At 57.4% G+C, this 11,589-nt stretch overlaps 1 protein-coding gene across 1 annotated transcript in view; it reads right to left on the bottom strand.

Annotated features, from left to right (window-relative positions):
- Positions 1 to 5,302, bottom strand: part of SLC12A9 (solute carrier family 12 member 9) — a 9,315-nt gene extending 4,013 nt beyond the window's left edge. The window contains exons 1-11 of the mRNA XM_024745455.1: positions 5,172 to 5,302; positions 4,203 to 4,425; positions 3,911 to 4,045; positions 3,308 to 3,439; positions 2,586 to 2,894; positions 1,792 to 1,899; positions 1,559 to 1,670; positions 831 to 988; positions 640 to 722; positions 331 to 455; positions 1 to 185 (exon numbers count right to left, since the gene is read on the bottom strand). The exon at positions 1 to 185 is cut by the window's left edge and continues 3 nt beyond it. Of these exons, the coding sequence (XP_024601223.1) occupies positions 1 to 185; positions 331 to 455; positions 640 to 722; positions 831 to 988; positions 1,559 to 1,670; positions 1,792 to 1,899; positions 2,586 to 2,894; positions 3,308 to 3,439; positions 3,911 to 4,045; positions 4,203 to 4,383 (1,528 nt within the window). The 5' untranslated portion in view covers positions 4,384 to 4,425; positions 5,172 to 5,302. The remainder of the gene's footprint in view (positions 186 to 330; positions 456 to 639; positions 723 to 830; positions 989 to 1,558; positions 1,671 to 1,791; positions 1,900 to 2,585; positions 2,895 to 3,307; positions 3,440 to 3,910; positions 4,046 to 4,202; positions 4,426 to 5,171) is intronic.
- Positions 5,303 to 11,589: the final 6,287 nt, after the last annotated feature.

The raw sequence follows: 11,589 nt of genomic DNA, 5'->3' as shown, positions 1-11,589 counted from the left end.
AAAGCAGGGCCTGGCTGACGTAACCCCAGCTGCTGGGGCCTCCTCGAGCCGTAAGCAGGGCAGAAAGCAGGCCCATGAGAAGCAGGGAGCCGCCAGCGGCCCCGGGGCTGATGAGGAACATCATGAGCAGGCAGGAGGCCACCCCCAGCAAGCACGTGTGCCAGGAGAAGAGGCTGAAGGTGGGGCTGGGGGCCGACACAGAAGGAAGGAGGCTGGGGCTGCCCCGACAGCGAGCCGCTCCACTCCATCCCCAGCCTCCGCCCGCCCGGTCCCAGGCCTTCCCACCCCTCCCTCCCTTTCTCTGGGGACACAGGCATCTCCTTCGCTCACCGGAAGTTGGGGGCCGAGGCCCACTCGAGGCTCAGGCAGGACAGGTCCACGGCAGCGTAGGCCACCAAGTAGAAGACAGTGACCACGGCGGCCAGCGTGTTCAGCTTCCCAGCCAGGAGCACCAGCTGGACACAGACCAAGAGGCTGGGCGTTCATCCACGCGCCCTGCTCCCCATCAAACGCCAACACATCCTGCCTTTTCAGGCACGTCTCCCAGTGCGCGTCTGACCCTTCCTGGTCCCGCGAGTGTAACCAGGGGGGGCTTACGGTGAGGGTGAGGGTGAGGGCAGCTTGAAGAGGAAAGCTTACCTGCACTAGGCCCCAAGAATACAGCACGGCTCCCCAGGGGTTCCCCCCTTGGGATATAACCTTAGCTGGCGCCAGGATCACTCCTGTGCAAACGGAAATGCAGCGTACACATCAGCCTGGGCCAAGGGGGGGACCGAGACAGACACAGGAGGGTGCGCTCAGAGCCGGGCACGAGGCAGGGGACAGCGCACCAAAGAGGTTGTCCTGGGCCAGGGCGTGGAGGATGCGGGAGGCGCCGATGAGGGAGCTCATGGAGGCTGAGAGCGATGTGGCATAGATACCGGTCAGCACCAGCGGGGACCACAGGCTGATGGCTTGGAAGAACCCATAGTCCTCCTGCAGCAGGATCCTACAGGGAAGGAAAGGAGGAGGGTGCAGATCATAAATGTACATCCATCCTAGGGGCCTGCTGAGAACAGTTCTCACAACACTGGCTGAGGTTAAGCGCTGGGTATTCTGAGCTGACCCCAGCCCTGATCTCAAGGACCGTATTAATAGATCGAGTGTGCCCAGGGGTTAGACTTGGCATTCACTGGCTGTCGTTGGGCCGCTTTGGATTTCGTCACAGGGTGGACGTTCCCAACAGTATGGGCACAAGAAGCCAAATATTTATGGAAATACAAACGGACTAGAAAGCTCTTCCCCACCCCACCCCCAAGCCGAGTACTTACAATAGTACCAGGCACAAAGCAAATGCTGGCTTCGGGTTGGCTGTTACCATGTAGCCAGCCCTCCACATCCAGGGCAGCAGCTCTAACTCTCTCCCAGTGGGAGGCACAGTCCCCATTTTCTCCACACCACCCAACAGCTTGGGTATCTGCCCCCACCCCGCCCTGGCCCATGCTTCCCTTGGCGATCCAGGTGTGACAATGCCTCCACTCCACCCCCTCAGGACCAGGCTCACCCCCTCCCCAGGCACCTGTCACAGGTGAAGCTGGAGAGGAAGAAAAGCAGGATGTAGATGAAGAAAGTATAGGCAACGGCAACAATCGTGCCCAGAGGAATGGCCCGGCTGGGATCCTTCAGCTCCCCTGGAGGGCAGGGAGCAGAGAGAGGGAGGTCAACCCTCCACCATGCCCTGTATCCCTGAACCTTCAGTGCTCTGTAGAGGCGCAAGGTGGCAAGGCAGCCCCCTCCCCCAAGGACTCTCACCTGACATGTTGGCCCCAGCCATGATGCCTGTGCAGCCGTTAAAAAGGACGGCAAAGACGCTAGCAAAGGTCATCGTGGCCCCCGTGGTGTAGTCCTTGGCGTAGCCAGCTGAGGAGAGGGGAATCGTTCCCAGGGAGGAGAGGGGATCAGCATCCGTCCTAGGGATCCGGGCGTTTTGGCCCTGCTACCCTCTCCTCACGTTCTAAACCTGCCCCCACTGCCTCTCCACCAGCCTCACCAGCTCACTGAGACCCCAGCCCTGACCCGTCTCTGGCCCTGGCTCAGCTGACCTCATCACCTCCTTCTCCCCACACTTCTCCGTTCCTCCCTCCAGGCCTTCATCCACGCTCTTTCCTCAGACGCCTTCCCTCCACCTCCTATCTGAATTTCCCAACCCGGCTCACGCCACCTCTAGCTCCACCGGCCCGTGCCCTCCCCGACCCAAACCCAGGTCTCCCTCCTCTGGACTCCTCTGTGCTTCTTGTCTACCTGAATTACACTCGGTCCTATTATGCAGTTTGTTTCCTGAATGTACATCTTATCTCTCCAACTAAACAAGTTCCTCTAAGGTAGGGACTGTCTCGTGGTCACTCTCGTGCCCAGCTGGGTCAAACAGACAGCAGCCAATACACGCCCAACAGATCTTAATCAACTTGTACTGCTCCAGGTCCAGACCTCCCGCCCCTGATTTTCTCTGACATCTCTTCTCATCCAGGGATTCCAAGCCCCCCCCACACACACACACACGCCCGCCCCTCGCCCCGAGAACCCCAGGGCTCCTGCACCCAGCTCACCGCCAAGATTGGCCTTCAGGGTGCTGCTGTTGAAGCCGGTGAAGTGGCCAACCTGGGGCGGCAGGGAGGAACCGTTGGGGCCAGGCCTAGGGGTCAAGAGGATGTCCCTGGGCCTCACAGCCACAAAGCTGACCAGCACAGAGGCCAGGGAACCAGAGACCAGCAGGAATGTGAGGAAGGAGGCACGGGCGTAGAGACCGGCCCCCAGGGTGCAGACCCCGCCCACCAGGCCCAGCAGCAAGGAGCCGTAGAGCAGGTTCCAGCCGTAGCCCTGCGGCAGGGTGCGGAGCCCGCTGGACCCCGTGGCATCTGTAGAGAGGAAGGAACAGAGTTAGAAAGCCAGACCCCCAAGGAGGGACCCCAACCATGACTCAAAGCAGGAAGGGACCCCATCTTTGGCCCACCAGTCCTCAGAGAGGCCATCTTTCCCACTCCCCCGCCCAACGGTACCCCAGCATCCTAGCCCTGCCTGATGGGTACCACCAATCTTGCTCTGTCAATTTTAGGAGTGTTAATCTGGCCTCCCTGACTAGATGGGAAGCTCCTCACAGGCCAGGACATTCTCTCGGATGTCGGGATGTCTGCACGAGGCTGGGCACAGAGCAGGAGCTCAAGAAAGTTGAGCATCTCTCTTGGAGAGGGCTTCTCTCCCTGCCATGATCCCAGAATCCCAGACCCGGCAAATCCTCAGAGCTGCCCAGACCAGCGTGGGGAGCACAAACCAGCCCCGAAGACATCAAGCATGGCCTCCACCAGCCCCAGCAGGGAGACAGCACAGCCACAGACGTTAGCCAGGTAGAACATGAGGCCAATGCTGCCCCCGACCTCAGGCCCCAGGGTGCGACTGATCATGACTGAAAGTGGAAGCAGGGGGTGAGCGTTAAGGGAAAAGAAAGTGAACTGGAGCGTGAGGAAGGGCCCGGGCACGAAGCACCATGCAGCTAGCCCTCCAGGCCTCCTCTCCCTGAACACACGGGACTGTGCCCAGAGGCAGTGCGTCCCACTGCAGCCACTCCCAAGCCACGTGGCTTTGCCCAAGTCACTAACGCTCTTGAAGGTCCTCGTCCATAAGATGAATACTACCTAACTGACAGGATGGTCAAGTAGAACCAAAATGGCAGCTGGGAAGACACCTGGTGAACTGGAAAGTAGCACTACCGTGTCAGGTCGTGTTTGTCCGCTTCCCCATACCAACCTGTCTGCTGGACATTCATTAGAACTTGTCCCCTCTTGTCCTACCCCCCAGGGGATGCAGGGAGGGGCCCTCTCCTCCCCGCTATAAGACAGAAGAGCCCAGACCCCTGTCCACCGACGTTGGAGGATACAGTAGGCTCCGCCCCCTCGCACAGCTCCATTGGTAGCGATGGCACAGACGGAGAGGACAGTGAGTGCCAGGATGAGGTAGGCAACCAGGAGCATGGCCAAAGCCTGCAGCAGCCCAGCGTGGCCCACCACGAACCCTGTGACAGGAGTGGCAAAGCAGGTGAGACGGCGGCTCACCCATCGCACCCCCCACCCCACCCCAAGCCCTTCATCCACCCGCGTCTCCCAGGGCCCTTCCCCAACCTCATCCCAGTCCCACCCCACTGTACCCCCAAGTAAACCCCTGCCACTCACCAATCCTCAAGAAGACAACTATACTGAACATGGACAGGACCGTGGGTACCACCACACCCAGGAAGGTGGAGAGCTTCCGGGCAGACGCCCCTCCAGGACCCCCGGCCCCACTGGCAGGGAAGGAAACCCCCTCCTCCCCCAGGAGCCGGTAGGCCAGCAGAGGAGAGCTCTCATTGGCCATGGTCGACAGCGGGCAGAGGAAGCCGCCAATGGGTTATGAAGCCTGCAAAGAGTTTGCTGAGTGGAAGGCAGCTCCGTGGAGCCCCCCACAAAACACCTCTAACCAAACACCCAGAAGCTTCCCCAAAAAGGAAACACACACACAGACACACTCACGTTCACCAACAACTCAAAGAGTTAGTGGAGGGCAGACTGGTCCCGGCCACTGCCCCAACAATGGCAGACTCTTAAGCCTCAGCAGTGGGTACCATGGCCCCTCCCAGCTCCTGAGGCCACCCCTTCTCCCGTATCCCTGAGACTAGGGATGGCAGTGGCTCTGGAAAGGTGCAAAGATCCTCCGCCTTCTTAACTAGCAGCGCAAAAGGAAGCAAATCCTCCAGAAGGGAAGTGAGTGATGGGCAGGAGGCCCTCCTCACCCCATCCTCCGGAGTCCTGAGCCGCGCCCCAAGATCCTCCATGCAATCACCTCATCCCCGGGCGATAAGAAACTTCCGAATCTTCCAAAGCCCCACCCTCCATCAACACTCTCCCTCAACCCATCTCAAACAGCCTCCTCTTTCCTTAATCTCACCAGATTCCTCCCACCCACACAGGCGTCCCCCAAACTCCACCGCCCCAACGACTCCTCGACGACCAAAACAAAAACACCGTCCGGCGACACAAGGTGGTCCTCCTCCCCGCACCGGTTCCTGCCCACTTTCTCCCGGGGCGGGTTGGAGGGGGCCGAGATTCGCTCCTCCCCGGCCAGGCGCACCCTCACCGCCCGGGTGTGGCAGGGCGTTCACTTACCCACCGGAGGACGCAGCCGCTCAGGAGTGATCCCCGAGAGCCGGAGGGTCCGCTACTGGCGGAGGGGACAAGGGTGCCGGAAAGACAGCTGTGGCTACCGGGATGCCAGGCCTCGAGCCTGACCCACCCCCAGCACACAAGCGCCCCATTGGTCCCCGGGCTCGGCCCCGCCCCGTGGGCGAGCCCGGGGAAGCCCCACCCCACCCAGCTCTCGCTGCCTGCGAGGCTCCCGCCCCACGTGCGACCCGGGTGCTGCTCGGGGTCGCCACTCGGACGTGCGTCTCCGGCAGGGTGTGGGCCACGGCTCCCACTGCGCCTATCACCCTGGTGCAAACAGGCGCCCGCCGCGCGGGCGGGACCCCACTCGGAGCTCGGAGGCGTCCGGAGGAGACACTGCTGAAAGGGGCGTGTCGTGACGGCGGAAGGCCTCCGGCAGGTAGGCGGGGCCACAACACCTAGCCCAGGTGCGCCACCCGGAACGCGCGGCCCTACTCCTCCAGCCTCTCGGATCCTTGCAAAGCCCACAAGGTCCCAGCCTCAGCCCTCGCCCCTGCGGCGCCCTTCCCTCGCGCCCGGTCCAGCCCACTGGCTGCTCTCCTCTCTTCCGCCACCAGAGGGAGCCATTGGCCGCCGATCCGGGCGAGCCCTGGAGGCGCAAGCCGCCGTAGGTCGGACTGGTCCCCCGCCCGCTTTCGCGCCTCCCCGCAACGTTGTCCCCTCCAGACTTTTGAACCTCTGAGAGTTAGGACCCACTCCTCACTCTACAGGTGCCATCAACGTCGGCACCACCTGGCAACGTTTCCTCATCTGTAAAATGGGGATTAACTAGACCCTCCCGGTTAAGGTTGCTGTGAGTGTTGCAATAAACTAATAGGCACTTGAGAACAATACCGAAATGTTCAACAACTCATTTGCATAGGGTACTACATGACATATGCATAACCACTTTGTGAGGTAGATCCCGCTATGATTTCCATTTTTCACATTAGCAAACTGAAGTTTGGAGAACTTCAGTAATAATTTCCTAACTTTATAGAGTCCTTCATGGTTACACTGTCATTTGAGCCTCAGGAAATGAACACCGCTTTTCCTGCCACTGGCCTTTGGCTGTAAATTATCTGCAACCTTTCCCTAGGAGAGGAAGGGGCTCAAAGCAGCACAAATGTGGCTTTGCCAGGAAGAGGTCTCATGAGCAGTTAAACTGGCATTTTCAGTGGTCATCTCTGCTACCCACAACACGGAGCTTGGCTCCTGGGTCTCTCCAACATCCCTCCTGTCACAATTTTTGGTGATTTCAACATCCACATGGATGGGACTTCCAACACCCTGGGCTGGCAGGTGCTTAAACTCCACTTCTGCATAGATCTCACCCTCCATCCCACCCAATGGTGATGCCTAGACTTTGTCATTACCAGTAATGTACCCTCTCCTCTTTTCATTCACCACTTCTAGTTATGCCTGTTGAGGAAAAAAAATAATCTGACACTTGCTAAAACAGTAAAGAAGACTTTATTCAGAGCTATTGAAATAGGTGTCAAGACCCACAGTAGGGGAGAGAGAACGGGCTCAACTCCAAATACAGCAAAAACAGCTGGGGATTTAGAGCCAACAAGCAGAATGAGGGGGTCAGTGAATGTAGAATTACTAGGAGGAAGCACCAAGCATTGGGGGATTCTAGCTAAAGTGACTTAACAGGATCCTTGCTGAAGGCAGGCCAGGGTGATCAGATATGAAGGGTGGGTGGGTTCTCTCTAAACTGAGCTAGGAAGGCCCAGCAAGGATGGGGGCTAAGGTCGAAGCCTAGTCCAGAAGAAGGTTCAGAGGAAACTGACTGAAGTTTGGTCAAGGGGAGGGTCTTTGTCATGCCCTGACCCGAACACTCCTCCACCTCACTGGTGCCTCAATCCATTGATCCTGCCCTCTGCCCACTGTCCCCCACTCACTTCCCTTCTTACCCAGCTTAAAGTTCACGGTCACTGAAAAGCACTCCCTTGCCCCTCTCTCACTTTATTACACCTCCTGGCAAAATCACAGCCCCGGTAAATGCAACTATCCTCCCGTTCAGTCTCCTTTGCTGGTTCTTCCTCATCTCTTGTCTCAACTCTGGAGCACTCCTAGGTGTTGGAGGAACAGCCAAGAGGCCACTGTGGACTGGAGGCTCCACTGAGCACTGGAAGTTCAGTCCACAGACATCTTTTCACCACTTACACCCACTCCCTTGGTGATCGCATCCAATCCTCTAGTTTTAAATACCATCTCTATAACAGTGCCTTAAGGGTGTATCTACAGCCCAGATCTCTACTCTGAACTTCAGACTTCCAAGAACATACTAACATCTCTGCTCGCACATCAAACGGGCAACTCAAACTTGGCATATCCAAAATCCAACGCCTGAACATACCCCCACAACCTACGCCTCTTGTGCTTGTCCCACTTGCCCAGGTGCTTAGGTCAAAAACCTTGGGCTTGTGCTTGAAAACTCTCTCTTACACCCCACATCCAACCCATCAGCAATTCCTTTGGCCTCTACTTTTTTTTTTGGCCTCTACTTTTAAAATACAACCAGTATCCAACCCCAATTTACCACCCTAGTCCAAGTCACCATCATCTCTTGCCTGCATTATTGCGACAGCTCCCTGACTGGTGGCCCCCTAACTGGTGTGTCTGCTTCTGCCCTGGCCCCTACATTCTATTCTCAACACATCGGAGTGATGCTATTAAAGCAAGTATCCATTCATGACACTTCCCCTTTCAAAACTGTCCAGTGGTTTCCCATTTTCCTCAGAGTAAAAATCAAAGTCCCTTAAGGTAACCGTACTTACCTTCTGATTCATCGACTACAGTCCAGCTACCAGGTTATACCTCCTGCCTTAGCATAAGTATTAACAGCATATCCTTCGCTCAGAAGTGACCCAGAGAGGTCTACATATTACATGGGCACCCTACGCATGAAGCCCTACCCGATCTGCATCCTGCCCTCACCTCTGCTCATTTCCTGATCTTACCCCACAACGACCTCTGGGCTGTGTCCAAGAACGCCCTGTGGGCACACAGGGCATGAGCCTCCTTTGTCTTCCGAACTCAAATATTATCTTCTTAGTGAAATCTTCTCTGCCAGTCCCATTTAAATATTGAACTACACCTTCCTTCCCATCCCACTTTCCTATTTTTTTTTCTCCATAGCTCTTAACACTAATACATGTCGTTTACTTGTGTATCTTGTTCATTGACTGTCCATTCCCAACAGAAAGTTAAGCTCCACGAAACAGGAACTTGTCTTTTCTTCGCTGCTCTGGCTCCGGTACTTCTAACAGCCCCTGGCACTCGAGGGGACCTCAGGAACCATTCCCTGACGGTTCTGGGAACCATCGCGGACCTGAGGGCTTGCTCCTCACGTGACTGCATGGGCCCCGCCCCGCCCCGCCCGCTGTGAAAGGAATATGGCGGCGCCCAGGGTAGCCTCAGAGAGAGGGCAACCAAAGAGAGGGCGCCAGCTTGCTAGAGCGTCCGCGCCGCCGCCTAGTCTGCGGGCGAGTCCTGGGAAAGCGTGAATTCTTAGGCGAAGTGCTGGTCCACCTCCCCACCATTTTTAAAAGAAAAAGGAATTAGCTAACCCTCAGAAACTGCCTGGGCTGACCTGCCTACCGTCTCCCCACCGCTTGGGATTCCCGGGATTCGAGGCGTGTAGGACGAGGTTGTGGGATTCAGTATCTAGATTTTTCTCCCCTCGTGTTGGCTCCCACTTATTAGGTCACCTCGGGGTGTCCCCCCAGCCTCCAGTTCTAGGAATCCCCGAACACACACCCGGACCGCCCCTCGGAGATAGGACGTCCAATCCCCGCCGCCGGGTGCCCCAACTCCGAGTTCAGGCCCTAAAGGCCAATTCCCCGGCGGTCGAGCCTCCCTACCCCCGCCGTGAGCTCCCCAGGATTAAGTCTCGTGAATCCGGACCCCCCCCCTCCACCAGGCCCCAGGGGCAGATGAGCCCTTGGCCACCGCCCCTACAGTTTCCTGCAGACCCAGCAAACAAAAGGCTCGGGAAGAGAGGCGAGGCTGAGCAGGGCGCCCTTCCTGCAGTAACAGCTGATGGAGCAAAATGACCCAGGAGGGAGAGGAGGGGATGGATGAAATTCCAGGGTTCCTGGAGGACCGCAGCGGGAGGCCAGACTCCTGGATCCTGGGGAGGGAGGGAGGGAGTACAGGAAAGCGGCGGTGGAGGGCCCAGGCCGGACCCCGGAGTTCGCTGGGCTCTACCAGATCCCAACCGCCCTGGTGGGGGGGATGTCAACACTGGATTTCAGGTGAGCTCTCAGGCCCCCACGCTGGAATGGTGGGGGCTGGGAGAGGCCTGACGGGCTGCGTCATCTCCTCTGGGCGCAGCCTACCGCCCCCTGGCCCGACCTGCTACCCTCGGTGCAGGCCCCACCCTGGCCTGGCTTCCTGCTCCTCCCCAGGCACGGAGCTTTCCCTGCCAAGCTCCACGAACTAGCCCGGGGGCTTCTGGTCCCAGGAGGACCTCGGTAGCCTAGCCCCCAGCCACGAATAGTCCTTGTATTCCTGCCTAGAGCCATTGCCCCTGCCCCCATCCCGGTCAAGGATACAATGGTAAGGGAAGGGCCCTGTCCAGTGGGTGGGGGGATGCTGGCATGGAGGGGGGGGCTTGGCCTCATATCCTGTCAGGCTGCCAAGGGAAGAGAGGAAACAAAAGACTTCCCCCTGCTGGGACAATGAGCCTCCCATTACCTCTCCCCGGCCTCCCTCCCGCACTACCCACCCCCAGCCCTCCCTTTAAGCTCTGGTCCCCAGCCCCCTTGCCTCCGTTCTCTACCTCCTTGCCTTCTGGTAGCCTTGGCCTCTGTGGTGAGCTCTGCCCTTCCCCCGCCCTCCTTCTTATCGGCTCGCACTGCTGCTTGCTCCCAGTCTTGGCAGTTTCAGTCCTCTGCCACTCCATCAGTGCTCAGGGTCCTTCCTCTTCCCCGTCACCAAGATTGGGGGCTGGCTGAGCCAGGCTCTGGTGACTGTTAGGGGCCAAATCACACCCCTTTAATGTCTAGTGGGGAGTAGGGGCTCCACAAGAGAAAGGGTCCAAGGCTGAGGGAGGGAAGTGCCCTCAGCCTGGCCTGGGTGAGCGAGGAAGGAGGAAAAGGACACGTGTGTCCTACGGGTCCTTGGAGGTGGGGCTGGAAGGCTGTCCTGTATGCTGAGTGCGGCGTCAGGCCCACCTGCTGGCTACTAGCTGAGTGCATTGCACAGGTCACTTAACCTTCCGAGGCTGTCTCATTTTTAAAGTGGATATCATGAGAACGCCCATCCGCTTACGGGGTTCCTATGATGATTTAAATTCGATAATGCTTGTCTAGAAAAAAAAAAGGTGAAGTAGTAAAGCTTTCCTCAGTCTTCCCAATCTCTACAGCCTCCCCCACACCCCCATTCCCACTCCCCGCAGTTTCCACCGCCATCATATGCCAATAACTCCCAAACTGGTATCTCCAGCCAAAAACCTGTCTCTGAGCTGCAGACCCATTGAGCTCAGATCTCGCTCACTTCTGGCCCCGCCTGGATGGTGCACAGGGATCTGAAACGCAACACGCCCATCATCTTCCTGCCCGTTTCACTAGCTCCCACCAAGCTGCCCAGTCCCTCACCGTCCCAGCCAGGCTCCAGGTCCTGCCCACTCTAGCTCCTTGGCATCTTTTGAATCCTCCCCCCCCCACACACACACACACACTCATCCATGTCAGTTCAAGCCCTCACTGTCATTTGGAGAACTGCATTTGGTTTCTCTGCCTTCAACCTTGATCACTTTCAATCTATTCTCCAAAGTTGTACAAGTGGGAACAAATCTGACGATGTTGCTTCTTTGCCAAAAACCCTTCGGTTTCAGGTCTCCAGCTCATCCATCGTCACTATCCCTGCACTCCACACCCTGGCGATGTGAACGCCGGCAGCTTGAGGACAATCTCACCACATCCATGCTTTTGTACTTGCTGTTCCTTCTGCCTTGAAAGCAACCTTTCCCACCATTCTCCTCCGGGACTCATTCAGATAGCATCATCTTCTCCAGAAAGCTCACCTTGAACCTGCAGGCTGGATTCGTGTGCTTCCTCTGTGATCCCATAGGACCCTCTGCCTGCCACCCTTTATGCTCAACACGTCGCCTCCTGTGTTCTGTTGAGGTTTTATGGCAATTTTTACCCCTGGGCTGTCAAGTCCTAGCAGGTAGAGGATAACTTTGTATTTCCAGGCCTGGTTCATAGTAATTCTTCAAAAAGTAATTATTGGGGCACTTCCCGAGCAGTCCAGTGGTTGGGACTCTGCACTTCCACTTCAGAGGGGCACGGGTTCGATCCCTGGTCAGGGAACTAAGATCCCACAGGCCTTGTGGTGTGGCCAAAAAAAACCCCATATATATATATAT

The sequence above is a fragment of the Neophocaena asiaeorientalis genome, unplaced genomic scaffold (assembly GCF_003031525.2).
Source record: "Neophocaena asiaeorientalis asiaeorientalis breed wild unplaced genomic scaffold, Neophocaena_asiaeorientalis_V1.1 scaffold461, whole genome shotgun sequence".
NCBI lineage: Eukaryota > Metazoa > Chordata > Mammalia > Artiodactyla > Phocoenidae > Neophocaena > Neophocaena asiaeorientalis.
Note: the sequence above shows the minus strand (reverse complement) of the source record. Positions and strands in the feature narration are given on the sequence as shown.